This window comes from Humulus lupulus, chromosome 4, assembly GCF_963169125.1.
Source record: "Humulus lupulus chromosome 4, drHumLupu1.1, whole genome shotgun sequence".
NCBI lineage: Eukaryota > Viridiplantae > Streptophyta > Magnoliopsida > Rosales > Cannabaceae > Humulus > Humulus lupulus.
In genome coordinates, this window is record NC_084796.1 from 50,578,571 (window position 1) to 50,600,548 (window position 21,978).

Below are 21,978 nucleotides of genomic sequence, written 5' to 3' on the forward strand. Positions count from 1 at the left end.
TTGCTGAATGTAATATGATTTGGGCTCGACCCAGCTGTCAAATGTAACATGATTAGGGCTTGGCCCAACTGTTAAATGTAAACATGATTAGGGCTTGGGCACTGTTAATGAGCATGATTATAGTGGAAATTACATTTTATATGGGCTTTTTAACAAACTTTGCAAAAATATGTCTTTTTTTCAAAAAAAAAAAAAGTTATTCTATAGGTTTTAATGAATTTAATCACTTTTATGGGTTTTTTCCCATATTTTTGTAACAAATCCTTATTATGTCATATTTTTATTACTAATGAGAGTTTATTAAAGTAGATGGGTAGTTGTGTAAATTCTTTTTTTATTTTATTTATTATTCATTCAAAAAATTTACATTTTCAATTTTTTACTTTTTTTATTTGTTTTTATGTTTTCTTTTTATTACTATTTAACTGAAATATTTACTTTACTAATTTCACTTTTACCTCATTATCTCTCCTCTCTCTCCTCTCTCCTCTTTGTGCGATTTCTCCTTCGGCAGTTGTGGCATTTTCTGGGTTATTGATCTTTGCAACATCGACGAACGGAGGCGGACAGAGGTCTTCAAGTGCAGTGATCGGAGTTGAATGCAGGTCTCGTGGTCGGCGATCAGTGTTTATGCCTCAGGTATGTTGTTTACCTACTCCTCATTTTGGGTATTGCATTTTTCTATCATATTTGAAAAATAAATGTTTGATCGGAGTCGATTCATGTTTAAAGGTTGGGTACTACATTCTTCTTTGTTACTTTATTAAGAAATTCATGATTTGGGGCTGTTACGATTATCCTTGATGATACTGTTTTGAATACGTGTGGTAACTCACACGAGTCCGTGAAACTCCACCCAATGATTTATTATGTGAAATGTGATGAGGATAAGTTATGTGTGTGTGTGTATATATATATATAAAGTTAACATGAGCATGCATTGTCTATGTATTATTTATTTTCAAGAATAATTGAGGATTGAGAAGATGGAAATGTTGGCTTGGAGAATTCCTGCTTAAGCAACTTGTTGTGGTTGAGGTTTAGGCAACTAGACTTTCTTTTTGGTAAATTTTTTTAGTTTGTCAAGTAGAATTAATCTTGACCATACTTTAATCTTGACCATACTTTAGTAAATATATATATATATATATAGTTGTGTTTCTTAAACTATCTTCATTATTCGGGTAATGTAGTTACACTGAATTTATACACATATTTTTCATTGAGTTAAGAACTCAGTGCTTCAAAATCTATAAAGCTAAAAGTTATATTGCGTATGTTGTTTCAATGTTCTTTTTTTTTATGTGTTTTGTGTTTCTGTATAAATGGTTCAAAAGGGAGGGGATGTTGGCCCTTCTAATTCCACTGATGAGGTTGGACCATTAGTAAAATTGCGACGTTCTCTTCAAAGTCCCGGGGGAGGTTTGAAGCCCCGTGGACCTGTGATTATCGATGAGACTAACAATCATGTATTTTAGTTTCTTATTTTCATGTTTTAATGTTGTTTTTTTCTTAGTAGGTTGTTTAGTTAACGAATTATTATATGCTTAGTAACTGGTTTCTATATTTTTGTTTATTGTGGTTTGTTTATATCTCTTTTGGTTATAGGTAACTGGTTACTTTGAGATTATTCATATTTTAAATGTGTTGTTTATTTGTTAAGGTAACAGGTTACTTTGGTAAGTAATTAGTTCCTTTTTTAGAGTGTCTATTTTTAATGATGCTAAGTGATCATTTATTTGTGATTTTTCTTCTTTGTATATGTTGTAATGTAGCTTGTTAAGGTTACAAGTAATTGGTTTTCTGTAGTTGTGTATGCTTTTTTCATGTGTTGTGTAATTGTATAGGTAATTGGTTACTTTTGGTATGTAATTTGTTTCTTTTGTGAGTTTTAGTTTATAATGATTGTAAGTTATTGTTTTAAGTTTGATTTTTAGGTGTTGTTGTTTTATAGTTGATTTTTTTTCCTTGTATAGGTTATAATGTAGCTTGATAAGTCTACATGTAACTGGTTACCCTAGCAGTGTATTCATTTTCATGTGTTGTTTAATGTTCAAGGTAACTGGTTACTTTTTGGATGTAACTGGTTTTTTTTTTGTGATTGTCTGTTTCTAATTCTGCTACGTAATCATTTTTGTTTGTGATTTTTAAGTGTTCTTGTTTTAAATTTTGATTTGTTTTTGTATTATATATGTTGTAATGTAGCTAGTTAACTTTTAAAGTAACTGGTTTCCTTAGATTTGTATGGTTTTTTAATGTTGTAGTTATTATTTATTTAAATTTTCCTTTTTGTGGTAATTGTGCTCTATTTTTTTCAGGTTGTGCATTATATGATCAAACCAGAGTTTCGGTTTGGAAGTAAGGTTCAGCAATGGAATAAACAAGAGATTATTGCTGATTTGAAAAAAGTATTCACCAAGAAGCAGAAGGCTATGTTTAGAAGAACTCCTTTTGGTCATTTTTGGATTTGCCAAGTACTGCATGGCAAGCACAACTTGTACATAGTGTTTTAATGAGGGAAGTTCATCAGGAAAAAGATAAATTTGAGTTTTGGTTTAAGCTTGGTGATAAGGTAGTGAGGTTTTCTATTAGTGAGTTTGGATTAATTACTGAGCTAGATTGTGCTGGTAGTGTTGATTTAAGTATGTTTCCTAATGGTAAAAAAGTCTTAAGAAAGAATTTTTCCCGGGTGTTAAAGTAAATGACAAAGTTAGCAAAAATGAAGTTAGTAATCTTTTTAATTCAGAAAATTTTAATGCTATGGAGGAAGACCTTGTTGTGAAGTTGGGGATTGTTCACTTTTTGGCTGGTTTTTTGTTTGGGACCCAGAATGAGACAATGGTAGACAACAATTTTTTTGGTATGGTTGATTGTGAGCTTTCCATGTTGAAAAAGTTTGCATTTTGCAACATTTTGTAACAAAGAACTAGGTGTTATATGCGCTCAGCTTTAAAAGAGAGGAATGCTCTTTATATGAAGATTCCTAGAAAAGCATATGGGTCTCTTGATAATTGGATTTACAAGTGTTTTGGTTTTCCTCTTGCATTTCTTATATGGATTTACGAGACACTTCCAATTTGTTCATTGTTTTTATGTCGGAGGATTGGTTCTTCATTTCCAAGGATATTGAATTGGCATAACAAGGATAGTGTGAGTTATCAAGAAGTTCTTGAGAAAGTCTTTATAGATGAGAAGATAATTTTTTTCCTATTTTGTTTTGTGTTGTATTTTTGTATCTGTTATATTTGTTTTATATTTGTAAGTAACTGGTTACTTGTCATCTTTATAGTTTTTTTTGTATTTCATATTTAATTATTGAAGCATGTTGTTGCTATTTATGTTATTTTTATTTGATTCTCTTTGTTTTTTTTAATTTAATGCAGTTTGATATCAATATTACCGTTCCTAATGCAGAGGAAAAGAAATTGGGTATTTTGAAAATTTTAACATTTGAAAGTGTATTCTGCCCAACACCACCACCTACAGATGAGGACATTCCACTATCAGAGATGCCTTTGTTGAGGCCTGGACTTTTTTTTTGCCAAAGAAGCTTTTGGAGGTTTGTTTTTGTTTTATTTTTTTTCATTTTTCATTTTTTTTAAACCATTTGTATATATGATTCTGTTTTAATGTTTTTGTCTTCTTGTTTACTTGTATGTAGGATCAATATAGCAAAGGGGTTCTGATGTCAAATCAAGGAGTTACATGTAAAGCTAGCTGAAGTCCAAGCTTCCCAAAAGTTGATTCTTGGTGAAGTTAGTTCTTTGAAGAAACGTTTTGAAGCTGATTTTGCTACAGTGATCAGTTTGCCTGTAGATATTAAGACTGATGTGTCTATCAAAACTGATGGTGGAAATTTAGATTCACAAAATCAAATGGACTTTGACTATGTTTCTTAGGTAACCAGTTTCTTGTGTGATTGTCTTTTTGTATAATATATGTTGTCTATCTTGTTTAAATATTTTACTCCTTCTTTAGGATTATTTTGATGATGTTTGTGTGGGAGGGTACCAAGATGTTGAAGTTTGTGAAAAGTTGGGGGCTGATTTGGAGCATTCTGTGAAGATTGCTTCAGATTTTGTTAGTCTTGTTAAGGTATATTGTTTTAATCATATGTTGTATAAGGAAGTAGTTTGTTTTTTATATTTGTTATAAATTATATGTTTTTTCTCTTTTGTTTTTGTAGAGTCAATCTAAAGAAGCCTCATTGCTATGCTCGACTCATTCGACTCCTACATTTCACGTGTGAAATGAAATGTGGAAGGTTATAAATGAGTCTGCTGAGAGACTATTAAAAGAGAGCAATTATGTGGAGGATAAAAGTAATTGGTCGATTGTTGTTTATGATTCTTTAAGGGTAGATGATCCTGTGGCTATTTTGCCTAAGAAAAGAGAGGTGAAGCCGAATGCTGTGGTCAAGTCTCATTTCATGAAAAAGTTTGGGTCTTCTGAAGATGAAGGTAAACAAAAAAGAAATAAGACTGTATTGGATAATATATGTCATTTTTCTAATGATCTTGGTCATAATCTCACTGAAGATCAAGCTTCTGAGTTTCATAGTTGGATTGAAACTAAAGTCAAGCACAATAACAAGTATGGACAATTTTTTTTTTAATTTTTGCTTTGTTGAAATTGTTTGTTTGATTTTCTAAAAATTGTTTAGTTTATTTATTTTTTAGGTTTAATAAATACGATGATAACAAGGTTGAGCCATCAATCGATTTCACTTTCATTTTTATTGATGACAAGACTTGGTTCTACCGTTTGTATTATCCTGGGCAGTTTGTTGATTCATTAGTGAGTTTCTTTCCTTTTATGTTGTGTTTATTATTTTTCAATTTTTAAAAAAAGAATTACATTGATGAGTTCAATTCTATATTATGTTATGATGGGGTAACTAGTTCTCAAGTCATTTTTTATATTGCAATGCCCTGTGTAACTGGTTACCCAAATGTATACTTTAGTAGTTTAGCTGGGGTAACTAGTTATCACAGTCATTTTTTGCGTTGCAATCCTTTGTGTAACTTGTTACCAAAATGTATAATTTTGATGTTTAGCTGATGGTAACTTGTTGCCCAACTTTATAATTTGTATGTAGCTAATGGTAACTGGTTATCCTTTGTTTTTTAAATATGTTATGTTGTAAGTGGTAACAGGTTTCTTCATAGTGTGTCTTATCAACGTTTATTTTTTAAAATGCAGCATATTGATGCCATGATGTGTTATTTGAGGAGAAATGTGAAGTTGTGCAAAGGTTTGAAGATGAGAGTCTCTACTACTGGTAGTTGTTTTGGCCAAAATATTGAGTTCATGTATGAGAGAAGTTTAAGAAATCAAGTAGTGGTACATTTAACATTGATGATAGTTGTGTTCCTTTGAAGATTATGAGGGGCGAGACATTGTTTTGTAGCACTCATTGGAATGTACTTGATCATATTCTTATGTCTGTTAATGTGGAGGATCTTGCTCATTGGCTTTTGCTGCATTTTGACATAAAGAGGAGATTGCTCATTGTTTATGATTCTATGTCGGGACGAGTCATGAAAATTTGAGTTTACCTGTAATTGAAGCATTTGTTATAATGCTTCCTATTCTATTTGAAAAGATTGGTTTTTATGATCGTCCTGATATAAATATTGATCTTAGTCCTTATGATGTCGCTGAGAATGATGATTTGTAATTGACTATAGCTAGAGGCATTCCTCAACAAGTTGAGTGGTGAGTTTTTTTTTATGTTTATTTATCTTATTTGTTTCTGGTTTTGTTTTTATGTTTTTAATTTTTATTTGTGTTTGCAATATTGCAGCGACTGTAGGGTTTTTACAACTTATTTTGCTGAGTAGATAATTCTTGGAAAGGAAAATGAGATGTCAAAAGAACTTGATGCTCAGTTGCTTCGCCAAGACATTGTTGTTAGCTTGTATTTTCATGGGAAGAAGAAACAAGAAGATGGATATTTGACTAGTGATGAGTTTAGTGAGAAGCTTTTGGATAGGAGGCAGAAGAGGAGGAAGACAGCTGCATAGGTTTACTTAAGACTGCTGCATAGGTTATTTAGGAAGCTTTAGGAAAGAATATTTGACTTTTGGAAATGATGACCAATAGTTAGTTGGATACCTGTCCATGTTAAATTGCTACTATTGTAAGACCTTGGTTACTTAAGACTATTTTATATATCTTTTTATCTTTATTGTGTTCTTTATCTGTTGTTTGCATTTGCTTTTTGTTAGTTTTATTTTAATTTTCTTACTAATATAAAATTTGAAATAGTTTATATGTTATGTTTTGTCTATTTTTACTATGGTTTTTTTTAGTGATGTTTTAATGGTAACCAGGTACCTTGCTTAATGTTCATTTTATATACCAAGTGGTGACTGGTTACCTTTGGTGCTTGATGTTTTTCTTATTACTATATTTTTTCGAGGCAATTGTTAGATCAAAGTAACCATTTTCTTGTTAATTTTTTTTATTTCGATTTTAATATGTATATACTATATATGCCACTTTTTAAAGCAAATTGTTTGTTTTATATGTTATGTTTTGTATATATTTACTTAGTTTTCAGGAATATTTTAATGGTAACCAGGTACTTAGTTTTGTCTTCATCTTATATACAAATAGGTAACTGGTTACCTTTGATGCTTGATGTTTTTGCTATTTTTTTTTTTTTGTATGGAAATTGTTAGAGAAAGTACCCAGTTTCTTGTTTTTTTTTGGTATTTCACGTTTAATAATTATAATATATATATTCCACTTTTTAAAACAACTGGGATATTTTAATGGTAACCAGGTCCTTAGTTTGGTCTTCATCTTATATACAAGGGGTAACTGGTTACCTTTGGTGCTTGATGTTGTTGCTATTCTTTTTTTTTTTTTGTGGCAATTGTTAGAGCAAAGTATCCAATTTCTTGTTTATTTTTTATGTATTTCACATTTAATAATTATATATTATATATATATTCCACTTTTTAAAACAACTGAGATATTTTAATGGTAACCAAGTACTTAGTTATTTGGCCTTCATCTTATATACAAGGGGTAACTGGTTACCTTTAGTGCTTAATGTTTTTGCTATTCTTTTTTTTTTTGTGACAATTGTTAGAGAAAAATACCCAGTTTCTTGTTTATTTTTTATGTATTTCATATTTAATAATTATATATAATATATATTCCACTTTTTAAAGCAACTGTGATATATTAAATGTAACCAGGTACCCAGCTAGGTCTTCATGTTATATACAAAGTGGTAACTGGTTACCTTTGGTAACCAATTACCCAGAGTGTGGTGTTTAATTTTTAAAAAAACATGTTTTTCGGGTGTTGGTGGCATAAATATATAACATGCAACAAAAAAACCAACAATTTATTCTAAAAGGAATTTATAAGTTTGTGTAATCAATCAATGTATTTGAATTTGTAACAGAATTATTATAATACTCAATAATAATTTATGAATATGAAAGCCACTCATTTAATGAATAAAGCTACGATAGGGTTATTTTGCTGTAAAATATCAAGCTATGTCTTTTGCTTTTTCTGCTTGTTTGTCTTATCAATTGGAGGATTCCTGCAAGTCTTCCTGTTATCTCTTGGTTGGCCACATATCCCACAGGTGATTATTACTTTTGGTTCCCCTCTTGATCTTATTCTTTTCTTTCTTGGTCATCCTGCAGGGATTGTTGCCTTTGGAGGGAGCACCGCTATGTCCAAGTGTTGTGGGAGATTCTATTCATCTTTATGGGGCAAAGGATGAACATTTTCTTGACACAATGCTTTCAACGTTTTTGTTTTGTATAACTTTGCACAATAATCATACACTCCCAAGTTTCTCTTTGCAATTACAGCTATTGCATGCCCACAAGACATTTCATCTTCTTGAAACCTATTACAAGTACATGTTCTATTGTGTATATTTACTGTGAAATTGGTCCCCTTTTCATCACGAACTTGATATTTTATTGGGTTGAAAGGCAAGACCTGAAAATATTTTTTTCATGAATTAGAAAAAAATAATAAACATTTTATGTACAATTAACATTGAAGGTAACCTGTTCCCCCTCTGTGTAGCTTATTATTATTTTATTTTTTTGCTGTTACGTAAGGTAACTGGTTACCATCCACTGACAAATTAAAGAGTAGTACGAATAAGTTTAATTGCATACCTCATACTTCATTTTCGAAACAATGTTATGTCTCAACTCATTTTCTGTTGCCATAGAGAATTTTGTGAATGTTCCGTTTGGATTATTTGAGTTGTTCCAAACCCACTTTTGAACCAAACTTCTAAGGCATTCAACCAAGATATCAATAGGGAGATTTCTTGCAGCTTTTAGTGCAGCGTTGAGCGATTCTGCGATGTTGGATGTCATCATGGTGTATCTTTTGGTTGGTGAGTATGATCTTGCCCAAGGTTCATACTTGGCTTTCTCTAAATAGGTTCTAATGCGTCTGTCAAGTCTATCAAGGTCTCTCATGTAGTGTCCACATTCTGTTTTTGTGTATGCTTTTGCTGCTGCAATGAAAATTGTAACATCCCAAAAATTACCTAATGAGGCTTAGGGTCTTGATTAGGTGGACAGGATGGCAACATATGGAGTTATATGTTTATTTATTATATTTAATTGTACTTATGTGGATTATATGATTATATAGCTAGTTGTGCATGTTTAAGGATATTGAATATGCATGTGGGCATGTTTCTTATTAGAAGGACAATCTTGATAATGTGGCCCGTTGTGGGCATAATTGTATATTTATGTGCATATATGTGATGTATGTGTGAGAGAAAATTATTATGTGGGTTTATTTGAGTTACTCGGCATGAGACGATCCTAGGGAGCAAGTTAGCGGGAAATTCACAACGGGACCCAATACCCGACTCTGGGTGAGTCAAGGGTTATTTCAGGTATTTGGCATTTAAAAAAGGTTATCGGGTAATGGAAATGAATAATTGGAGATAGATTCAGGGTTAGTGAGTTTAGGAGGGAGTACCGGGGAATTTGACCATTTTGCCCTCGGGGACGTTTTTGGTACCCCGAGCCTCGGGATTAACTTAAGTCACTTAAGCCTTAGAAACACAAGACAAAACACAAAAAATACTTCTCACTGACCGACCCTTTCTCTCTCCTTCACTCTCTTCCTCTCAAAATCTTTCTTAAGTTAACCTTTGATGAATTAAGGAGAATTTCTAGCTGAAACTTGGAGAATTAAAGCCTAAACTTGGGGAATTAGTTTCGTTGCAACTTGTGATATTTATCTCTAGTTGAGGAAAGCTCTAGATCATGTTTTTGCCATTGAAATTTTGTGTTTGCTTGGCTATTTTAGAGAGTGTTCTTGAACCTTTTAGCTTGAGAATTGGCTTGGTGTTTTGATGAGTTTTAAGACTAGATTTTGTGGGGTTTTGCTGCTGGGAAGATGTTAGAACTATTGTGGTAATTGAATTATGATTTTGGGTGAAATTGGGTTAGTTTGGATTGAATTTGGTTGTTAGAAAGTGTGAAAAATTTGGGTTCGTAGGGCCAAGTCACGAATCTGTTCTTGAGGGGTCGTGACTCAGCTTGAACCCATGCCTTGGGAGGTCTCTGTCTGGGAGGCGTGCCGCAACCCTCAAGGGCAAGTTGCGGCCCACGTCCCTTTGATAGAGGGGGAGACTCTCGGATAGGAGGGGCGCGCCGCGACCCTCAGGGTTAGGTCGCAGCCCACCTGGGCATTTTTGGCCTTAGGAAGTTTTTAAAAATGGGAACCTTTACCTTAGGGCTCGGGATCGATTCCACTACCCGGTTTAGTGAAACTTGAGGCTCCGGAGGCTAGGACTCGGTTAGGAAGCCTTTATTTGCTCATTATTGATGGAATCCTATATTCTGGTTGTGACTAGGTTATCGCTAGGGGCTCAGAACCAGGAGCGTGCTCGAGGGTTGTTCTTATTTACGCAATACTCGGACCTGAGGTAAGAAAACTACATTCAATGCATGTTATATGTGATTAGGGCTTGGCCCGACTATTATCAATTATCATGAGTAGGGCTTGGGCCCTGAAGACATTTATGTTTAAGCTACTGTTTCACATGTTGGTTGATACTTGCTTAAGTGGTTCATGTTTATTGTATGAATTTCGTGGTTAGGGCATGAGGCCCCGTTAAATAAGTATGATTAGTATTGTGAGAATGAATGTTCGAAGGTGTTATGCGATTATCATGCATGTGTGCTTATTTTTTTGGGATATGCCCATCCATATATTTTTCTGTATTGAGGTCTGTATTCCTGGATCAGGGCTTGACTTATTAGTCAAGGACAGCAAAAGCACACTGTGAGCTGGTCGAAAGCTTAGGCCTAAACCAGCAACGTACTATTACGTTGGCCGACTCTATTGTCGATGGAAAACCAAAGGTGTTGGGCTAGCTCTATGGCTAGTTATTCAGAACAAAGGGCGAGGACCCCAGGTGACTCTATGGTCACATAGCTAGGGCATAGTCCCCGGATTGGCTCAAAGGCCAACTGTTAGGGCTGCGGCCCCAAGTTGGTCCAATGACAACTTGTTTGTAACTAAACGATTGTATATGTAGGTTATTATTGTTGGACATGCTAGATGGGTATCTGGAAGTTTATATTATATGTTTATGCACATGTTAAGTTTTCTTGTTGAGCCTTGGCTCACGGGTGCTTTGTGGTGTAGGTAAGGGGAAGAGAAAGCTTACCCAGCCATGAGTTAGAGAGCTTCGGTGGCGGCGTGTACATATGCGGCTGCTTGACCACCACGACTGAGGATATCTCAGAGGAACTAGGGTTGTAGCCCTGTTTTGCCGCTTATGTCGGCTAAATGTAACTTTTGTTGTATATACACCTCTTTAAAAGTTTAATTGTAATATTTTGGGTCCCTGTGACTGTATGAATCTTTTCAACTAAAAGCCAACAGTTCTTTTGACCAAAAATTTTAACCCTAACCCTTGACATTAACCGTAGTTACACATTTTAAACCAAATGACTTGGTTAGCTAGTCTGACACAATTTAAAGTACACAATGTAACGGTCCTGGATTATGAGGACATTACAGAAATTCATTTGTAGCTCTTCTCCATGGCTTCCATACTTGCTTTTCAAATTATTGAGTAAGTGAAACATGCAAGCTCCATGGAAAGCATTTGGATACACCATATGTACTGCATTGTCTATGCTCTTATGTCTGTCGGAAACAATAGCCAATCATGTGAAGGTAACCAGTTACTTTAATAAGATACTAAAAGAAATAGCATGTGTGTGGGTATTTGGTTTGGGTAACCAATTCCTTTTTCTATGTAAACAAGAATATATAATTGAAGCTATCATACCTTCGGGTTCTCCATAGGTGTCTCTCAATTTGGAGAAGAACCAAAGCCATGAGTTATCATTTTCAGAGTCTGCTATTCCAAAATCCAAGACAAAAATGTTGTTTTTTGAATTTGACCTTGATGCTGAAAATAGGGCATTGCCATGTGCATTTTTCAAGAAAGTTCCATCAACAACAATTATAGGCCTCAAGTATCTCCACCCATTGATTGAGTTAGAGAAAGCTATGTATATGTATTTAAATATATCTTCCTTGTCTGTGAGTAGGTGTGTTATTTTTCCTGGATTTGCTTGCTTCAACATGTAAAGATACATTGGTAACTTTTGATATGAATCATCGGGGTTCCCTCATACTAGACGCAAAGCTTTCTCTCTTGATCTCCATGCTTTTGTGTATCCCATGGTTACTCCAAATTCATCATTCATGTCATTCATTATGTCATTTGGAGTATAATTTCTTTTGATTAACTTGTACTTATTCTTTATTAATTCACCAATTACTATGCTTTTTGCTTGCCTATGGTCCTCCATAACAATTTCAACAGAGAAAGTGTGATTTGGAATGCATTTTTGTACCTTGAATAAATCTTGATTTCTGTACTTAGATGCTCTCACAAACCAGCCGCATGTGTCATTTGTGCAGGTAACCAGGTACTCTCTCGATTATGATCTTTTTGTTTTGAACTGGAAGTTATGTAGCATGGCATAGTAGCTAAGAGCTGATTTGATTGTGTTCTTGTCCTTGTAAATTTGTCCTTGCTCTATTGTGTTGACTCTATAATCAGATATTACTATTTGGATTTCCTTCAACTTCTTTTTTCTTTTTGTATTGTCTTAAATTATGAAATCAACTACTTCTTCAGCAAGGTGAGGTATGTATGACACATTGATACCCTCATTTGTTGTGCTTGACATTCCTTCTTCAAGTAACATTTGTTCATTGATGGAAGCTTGGTTTGCTTGCATTAATAATGTCCCCACCTCCATTTCTTCTGTTGTAGCTTTCTGATTTGCTAGTAGAAGATGGTTATTTTCATTGCATGATTCTTGACTTATAGTGATACACAATGGTAAGTTAGTTATTTTTGCAACAACTTTTTTCTTTATTTACATGTAGATAAACACTGAATTGTCTGTTTCAACCTTCATTGGTTGTAATGTCTCAAATTCCCTAATGTGGCTTAGTACCTGGATTAGGGGGCCAGGAGGGCCATAATTGATTTAATATGTGATTATGTGATTATATGCATGATTATTTGAATTATATTATTATATGATGATAATTGCATGCATGTGGGTCCACTTCTTATTAGAATGACATTTTCGTAATTTTGGCCGTTAAGGGTGTATTTGTATATTTATGTGCATGTATGTGATATATGGGTGGGACCACATTATTATGTGGATATGTTTGAGCTATTCAGCATGAGACGATCCTAGGATGCAAGTTAGCGATTTGGTCATAACGGGATTAATTACCGGGCTCGGGGTGAGCCCAGGGGTAAATTGGTGTTTAGTACATTACCGGGAAAGAGCAGGTAATGGGATATGATTTAATAATTATTGAGGATATTGAGAATAATAGGAATTGGAGGACGTTAATTATGATTAACGAGATAGGTAGAAAATGACAATTTTGCCCTTGGGTGGCTTTGAAGGCTTTAGATGGCCCTAGGGGTAATTTGGTCATTTAGACCATTGGATATATTCAGCTAAGGAAGGCTTTAGATTTCATAAGCAGCACAAACAGAGTTTTCCTTTTCTCTCTCTCTCTCTCTCGATTACTTCTCTCTCTTTCTATCGATTGATTGTTGAAGCTAGGCTAGGGAATTGAAACTTGAGGATTAAAGCTTGAGAGTTTAGGATTGTGTTCAGCAACTGGAAGGGCTCAATTCTGTGTTTGAGGTAAGGGTTTATACTTGAAATTTCAAGGTTTGCTCTTTTTTTATGTGGTTTGAAGGCTTGGGAGTTGATTGTGTAATGGGATGTTTGGTGATGTTTTAAGTGTTATAAAGCTTGGGTTTTGCTGTTAAACTAGTGATAATGTTGTGGTGATGATTGATTGTGAGATTGGGATTGGATTGATGAGTTTTTGCTGAGGTTTAGATTGAGAAAAATGCAGGGGAGCTTGGTTCGCGGGGTCAAGTAGCGACCAAGTTCATGCAAGTCGCAACTTGAGTGAACCCCAGAGCCTTCTTTGGGCTCTGCCTGGCAGGGGCGCCGCGACCCTTAGGGGCAAGTCGCGGCCCGCCCCACGAACCCAGAAAGGGGGCTCTCTGTCTTGGGGGCGCGCCGTAGCCCTTGGGGGCAGGTCACGGCCCGCCTGTCCTCTTTGAGCCAGGTTGGGTTTAAGTCAGTTTTGAGAGCGGGTTTTCGAATCTCAAGGCTCGGGATCGAATCTACTAACTGTTTTAGTAGGATTCGAGGTCCTGGGAGCTGGGTTTTAGTCCATGAACCTTTTATTACTCATTTTATTGATGGGATTTCATATTTGGTTATGATTAGGTGACCGCTAAAGGCCTAAGGACAGGATCGTTCTCAAGGGTCGTTCTTTATTTATTCTCCGCTCGAACCTGAGGTAAGAAAAATGCACCCAGTATATGACATACATGATTATTGATGAGGCATGTTGAGTGCTCTATATATGGACATTGGTTGCATTGTAAATGCCTGGCAGCATTGTTTACTTGTGAATGGCACTGACTTATTAGTCAGAAACGACAATGGTGCTTAGTACTGATCGTGAAGTTCTAACTTATCAGTCATCATCGACAATGATACTGAGCGCTGGTCGTATGGAATTGACTTATGAGTCAAGAGCGACATTAGCGTATTAAATGCAGGCTGAAATGATTAAATCTAATCAACATGAGCATTAAATGCTTGACCGACCTATTGGTCGAAGAAAACTAAAGCACTTGGCTAGCCTAAGGCTAGTTACTCAGAGCCAGGGCTAAAAGGCTCAAGTGACTTGATAGTCACATAGCTTAGGGTGCAGGACCCTAGAGAGACTTATTCGTCATCTATTCAAGGAGCAGGACCCCAGGATGCCTCATTAGTCATCTATTTAGGATTCAAGACCCCAGAATGACTCACTAGTCATCTATTTAGGGTGCAGAACCCCAGAATGACTTACTAGTCATCTATTTAGGGCGCAAAACCCCAGAATGACTTACTAGTCAACTATTTAGAGCACAGGTCCCCATAACGACTTAATAGTCAATAATCCAGGGCGCAAGACCCCAGAATGATTACATGATCATTTATTTATATTTTATACATGCAATAATAAGCTTTCTTGCTAAGTCTTGGCTCACGGGTGCTATGTGGTGCAGGTAAAGGGAAAGAGAAGCTTACCCAGCCCTGAGTGGAGAGCTTAGGTTGCGACATGTACATATGCGGCCGCTTGACCACCACGGCCAAGGTGTTTCTCAGGGGAACTAGGGTTTAACCCTATTTTTGTCGCTTAGGTCGACGGATTGTAACTTTTGAATTGCAATAACTATTTTAGATTGTAAATAACTTTGTAAACACTTTTATGGGATCCCATGCACAGTTTAATGCTTTTAGTAAAATATATTCATTTCTTTTGACTGAGATTTTAACCCTGACCCATTAATAACGCTTAGATGGACGTTTATGGTCTAATAACTCGTTTAGCGAGTTAAGTACAATTTAAAGTACACAGTGTGATGGTCTTGACTAACTAGGGCGTTAACACTATCTTTAGTGAATAACCTTTAGAAGGGAATCGATTCTAAGAACTGAAAATTAATTATAGAGAATGTTAACACTATCTTTATTGTTTAATTTCATTCATAATAGCCTTGAGTATATTTTAAGAATGAAAAGAAGTACCAAAATGACGTACATGCATGCATCAAAATCAATAACATAACATTAAAAAATTATATCTAAGAATTTCAAGAAGTTTTTTTTTTTTTTTATAAAACTCAATGTAAAAGCAAAATATTTCCATAAAATTTTAAAAACAAATATAAAAACAAAATTAGTACTAACTTAATCTATGAAATGCACTATATCAAACACTTTTCAAAAAATTAAAAATTCATCCCAAAACAAAAACATTACGAAATCATAATTATGACTAGCTTTTTTGCTAACAACTAATTAAACTAAAGCTTAAAAAAATAAGATTGAAACACTGATTTTTACGTGGTTCAGGTTGTGAATCAATCCTAGTCCACGAGTTACTTGTATTAGGATGCTAAAAACTTGCAATGCTCAAGTTATCTTGGGTTTCAAACAGTGTATATGCTCACTTTGAAAGTAGAAATTGGGATCATTTACAATATGTGCCCTAGCCTTATTTATAAGCTACCGGGGCAATTAAGCTCATTAATTGGAGTTGATTACAATTACTCTCCCTTAATGAGGATTTATTACATGATAAATGTACATTCTCATAGTAAATGAACTGGTGGGCTCCAACGTATCTTGGTTGGCCCAATGTGAGGAATGTCACTGCACTATTTTGCTGGGGGAAACATCTCTGACACTGTCAGAGTGGTAGCTGCACATTTTTCCATGTCAGGCGACGTTGTGGGATAGCCATTTTGCCGCTTGTACAGAGTCGATACTACGATTAACGTGACAGTGAATGTCAGAAAACTGTCTATGGTCCAGGGTTACAGTGCTTGACACTTAGCTGCTGTTCTCCTGAGCCGAAGGAAGGTCCTCGCACACTTGGAAGAAGTGAAGGGAGGAGACGAGCTTGTAGTGAGACTTGGGAGCACCATCTTGGGACATGGTTCTCGGGAAGCGACACTTCTAGGAGGATGTACTCCTCCGGTGTGGTGAACTATGGTGATGGATGAGCTTACCTCCTGTGGAGCCCATAATGGAGTCTGGAAGACTTAATTAGCTTGCGTGGAATGTTAATTCCTCTTAAAGTGTGCCAGGTGTCACTCGGTGAAAACACGATCAACACATAACAATCAAGAAAAAGAAAAAAGAAACGAAAATGTATTAAAATGGAGCAAATTTTGTACCGAATAGGAAAAATTCATAGATGGAGAAGCTAAAAGGTTTATCTTGAAGAAGATTGAGAGGTCATGCGATTAGAGAGATATTTTGCATATGAAAGCGAAGCGAGTGACATGGGTTAAACTCTGTTGCTTGATTGAAGATCTTTCCTTTGGGTAAGACTGTGAGTGTGTGCTACAAAAATGTTGAGCTACTACCTAGATACTTTATTTTTCAAATTATTTTTGTTTAGTGTATAATTTTTTTTTGTTAAAAATGAAAATAACCGTGAAAATTGTAATTTTTCCTAAAGAAAAAAAAACTCATAAATATGAAAAGAACCTTAGAAATATACTAGAAGATTTGTGATCATAGACATAACTTAGTAGTACTATACTTCTCCTCACAAAGTGAAAGACCTAAATTCGAATCGCCCCTCCCCCAATTATTAAAAAATAGAAAAATTACATAAAATACTAATTTTCGCTAAAAAATACGTTTTTACAGTCAAACATTTTTTTCTTTTCAATTTTACGGTTTTAATGAAATTTTTATATTTTTACAGTTTTGCCTTTTTTTTTACATTATTTTTATATTTTTTTTGTTGATATATAGTTGGTCCAGTTGTTTTTTTTTCTAAAAATCGTATTTTCATTGAAACTTTGAAAATCATATTTTTTAAAATTTGAGTACGTATTTTAAAAAAAAAATAGAAAAGTAAAAAAAAAAACAAAAAAAAAGTGTGTATTTAAGAAAAAATCTCTTAAAAAATAAAAAAATACTAGAAGGTTTTAAAGGCAGGCGCCAAGCTCTGCAATATTGGGGTATCATCAAATACGACACAGATTTTTAAGGGCCTGAAACTGAAAGTCAGAGCCGTTTTATTTGTAACAATATTGGAAGATGTCTTCAACAAGATTGGGCTATGAAGACATGTAATCATCAAATACGACACGTCGTTTAAGAAGTGCGAACACGGAACAGGTTAGCATTTTTTTACTACCAAATAAATAAAAGGCATCTTCCAATTTTATACTCTCTGGGAATTTAAGCCTACTCGCTCAATCACTATCATATATGAGTAGAATATAACACCTTTTATTATAGTTTTCACTTTTTTTTAACGCTTTAATATATTTTGTTACTTTCTCTCTGATTTTTGAAAAAAGGGTTATTTTATTCTCTTCTTTTACTTTGCCTTTTGGAATTGGAACCTTGTTAATAACGTGTATCAATCAGATGTTAATATAATAAAACTATCATCATTCACAAAACTTTGCCCATTTCGAAATTGTTACAAATATGTTACTTTTCACACAACTGGCTCTTTTCCTTTTCCTTTTTTTTTTTTCCCGACATGAATAAATATAATATATTACACACACGTATTCTCTGTTGTCACAAACAAAACCATTTTGTTTTATACAGCTTTTGTATGATTTAATACGGTAAAGATGATCATTTAATGTAATATCATTCAAATTTTCTCCTTTTTTTTCTTCCGAAGAAGTGTTGTCCTTCTTTCATCCCTTACATTGCCGGCCTATTTTTCTAATTTATTATTATTATTAGGAAAAATACTAATTTGGCCTTGTGTTTTTTCTAAATATTCGATTGACTATTATGTTTTATTAAATGACAATTCAGATACTATGTGTTTAAAAGATGGATCGAAATAGTACCATTGACTCGATTTTGATCAAAATATTTTCAAATATAATCTTTTCTTCTTAGCTCCTCAATCACATTCTCTATTTCTGTGAACTCGTCGCATCTCTAACGACATAAAAATTGATCTTATAACTGAATTATTTTTTTTAATAAAAATTGGGTCTATGGTACTATTTTGATCCATTTTGTAAAACATGGGGTCTGAATTATCATTTAATAAAACACATGGGCCGATCGTGCATTCGGAAAAAACACAGGGACCAAAATTGTATCTTTCCTTATATTGTTTGGTTGGGAGTAATAAAATTAGTGGCTTGAAAATATGAATGACAATATGAATAGAATGCAATGGAATGAAATAAAATAAAATTTAAGAAGTATAAAAGTAAAAATAATAAAAAAAAATCGGAAATAATAATAATGTTGTAATGATATTTTATCTCATTTTTAGAAGGAATAGTCATTCCACTAAAATAGTAGAAAACCATTTCATTATCATTCCAATAACTTATTAATGACATGTTTACTTAATGGAAATGAGAATAATTTGTGTGGCAATAATTCTTATTTATATGTTTACAAATACGAAGATATAGATAAATTTGTTGGTGTAAGGAGGGAACAAAATTGGGAATGCTTCTTGCCCAACTACCCAAGGAATCTCATAAGCCTCAACGACTTCTATAACACGTTTACGAAATTGTAATTGAAATCATAAATCAATGGAGAAATGAATGAGAATAAAATATAAAAGAATCAGAATAATTATTTGTATTTTGTTATTTACTAAAATTGACTTGAAAGAGAATCATAATCATTTTATTATGTTTACACAATGAGGAAACATAATCAAAATACTAAAATTGACTAAATTATCATTTTTAATTAAAAAAAATAAAGTAGTATTTTGATGAGATTAATTTTTAAAAGACAAAATTTTATTTTGATTTTTAATTTAAAAAAAAATAAAATAAAAAGAAAGAGAAGACATTGAGGGTGTGTTTACTTGCACGTAATGAGAATGGTTTGTAATCGAAATCTCTAGTAATCATATTGACATTTAATCAAATTAGTGAATTAGAGTCCGAATAAGTTGTTTACTTGACTTGCAGGAATCAGAATCAACAATATTTACATTAATGTGTTTACTTTACTTTATAATTGAAATAAATTCTTTATAAGTTACAAAAATACCACTGATTAGTGTAGAACTTTGATAAGATACATGTTTTTTAGATAAATATTACAATAAAATTTATTTTTAACTTGGGATATTAATTTATTTTATATTAGTTTCTAAATATATTATGAATATTTAAATTTTAAATTATGTATACACAAATATAGATACAACTTTTTAAATCAAGTATCAATTTTTATAATATTAATTGTTTTTCACATTAACAAAAGTATACTATAAATAAAACAAAATATTAATTTCAAATGATATATGAAAGAAAAATGATAAATATTTAATTAATGACTATATTATTTTTATTGAGTCAAATAAAAAAAGAAAATGACAAATATTAAATAGTTAAGTTATTAATTTATTAGATTATATATTAATTTTATTCAATTTTAAAGATTAAAAAAAATCATATGTATATGTATATATATTTTAATTTTATTCAATTTTACTTTTTCTTTTAAGTTAAATGAATATATATTTTTATTATGTTTGTGCTGTTTAGTTTTTTATGTTGTTTTTATTTTTCATTTTTAATTTGTTTTTAGGTTGTCATAAGCATGGTTGTGTTGAAAGTCGTTTGTCGATGATAAAATTTCTGATTGAGATAAGAATATTTCTAGGAATTTGATGAATTCAGCATGAATTGTGTGCTTAACTCTTGTATTGGTTATCACTTAAGCTTGATCTTCGATTATTAAACATAATGTGTACAATTAGATTTACTTTTTCACTAGCATTTGGAATTTTTTTGCATGATATTACTTATATATAATCTCGACCACTCTAGATATCATTGATTAATTGTTTGAGGCGAAATCATAAGTACACATGATTATGAATATGATAAAAGCATGTTATTTGGATCATTTGAGCCTTTCAAGCTTACCTATGAAATTTAATACCCTAGTTTCCCATTTTCGAGCCATAATGACTAATCTTTTCTTTTATGAAGCCAGTTTCTAAACTTTGTAGCTTGGAAATTTTATCTCTTCTTGTGACCAATTACACCATAGTTTTATATGAATGTTTGATTTTGTTGGTTGGGTTATGTATTGTAAGAAGGGGACATTTGTATTGATTTGTATTTGTTTGTTGGATTGTACTATGAATGTATATGATCTATTATTTCTCTCATTGAAGTTAAAAAAAAAAAATATTGCAAAAGTATAAGTGTGGGGGAAATAGTAAGATCGATGTGAAAAGAAGAAAAGGAAAAGGTTATGTATTTTTGAATTGTATGGGAAATTTGTGGGAAGATATAGAGAATAGAATAAATATAGGTTATGGTGTGATTTAAGCTTAAATATTCTGTTTTCATCTACCTTTAACCTTAGTCTTACATTACAAGCTTTTAAAGACCTTTTGATTCTTGATTATGTGTATTTATATTAGTGGAGAATAATTGGTTAATGTCTATGGAGTGAATGCTTTACATAAAAATATTTTCTTGTAAGAGACTTTGAAACATACTTTGGCATGTATATATTGATTCAGATGCATGTGTTTTGGTAAGTTTGATTGTGTATAATCATAAAAAGATCGAGTTAAGTTGTAACTGGGCATTGAGTTGAAATTGTAAGGGAATGTGGAATTCATATTTTTCCTAAGACTTATTTACTTGATAAATTTTTGGGACAACTAACACTTTCGACAAAACCATTGCTTATGTTTCTATTTGTTTAAGTTTTAGATTTTATTAGTTGTTTCACTAAGAGACTAGTAAAGTTTAAGTGTGGGGGAATTTGATAAGGGCATTTTCGATATTATATTTGTTATCCTTTCTCAATTAGATAATGTTAATTTCTAGTGTTTTTAGGTGTTCCTAGCTTTGTTTAACGAGTTTTTGATTTTTTAGGCCATAAATATTTTATGAGAGTCTATTGATGAATTTTATGTTTGTTGGGGTTTTATGCCCTAATTAAAACCGAAATTCTTTATAATCTCATTTTATTATCAATAAAAGAATAGAAATCATTTTTTGACTTGGTTAATCACTTTGCTCACATGTGTTTATTTTCATGATTATTTAAATAATATAAACTTCTATTAAATCCTGAGCATATAACTAATCTTATTTATATTGACGTAATCACAATGGAATATAAATATGACTATATGTTCAAAATAAGTTAGTCCTAAGATTAGTCAGTGCACAAGATTTACACTGACTTGCCAATCTACGATATGATCTACTTACACATTACAGTGTTATGTTCTTTCCAGAACATTAGCAAAGTAGATAAGATCGGATGTATTTGTTACATTGGACATGACCGATATTGACAGTTGATAAGATAAGTAAACATACCGTTATTATCTATTCTAGTCATATCATATAGTTGACCATAGGTCAATTCAATCTCAATTCTGAGTGGTTAGTATTCTAACTGATTGTATTATTTGAGTTCTTTGACTTGTTCGTTACCAGCTTACCCTACGGACTAGCCCATACTTACATCTTGAGAACTCGGTAGTATAATTGAGTGGGAGTGTTAATCATAGATATGAATATCTATAGCTTCTGAAGAAGAAGTGAAATGATGGTTTCCTTTTAGTTTGGTTTAAGGTGTTAAATGATAGAGATCTTATTTCAGTAATTAAATTAGTTTACTGAAATATCATTTACAAAGAACTAAGTGTTTTAAGGATAAAATACAATGAGGGGTAAAACGGTATTTTAGTCCTATCTCATTGTAGACCGTCTATAGAGGATTGAGTGACAATTATGGTTGTAACGATGGATAATTAATAGCGTAACTATATTTTTTATAGAGCGTTTGATGAATCAAGAGTGCAATTCCAAATCTA

At 32.8% G+C, this 21,978-nt stretch overlaps 1 protein-coding gene across 1 annotated transcript in view; it reads right to left on the minus strand.

Annotated features, from left to right (window-relative positions):
• Positions 1-7,725: 7,725 nt before the first annotated feature.
• LOC133832167 (uncharacterized) overlaps positions 7,726-21,978 on the minus strand; it is a 41,033-nt gene continuing 26,780 nt past the window's right edge. The window contains exons 2-3 of the mRNA XM_062262546.1: positions 8,163-8,512; positions 7,726-7,977 (exon numbers count right to left, since the gene is read on the minus strand). Coding sequence (XP_062118530.1) covers positions 7,726-7,977; positions 8,163-8,512 — 602 coding nt within the window. The remainder of the gene's footprint in view (positions 7,978-8,162; positions 8,513-21,978) is intronic.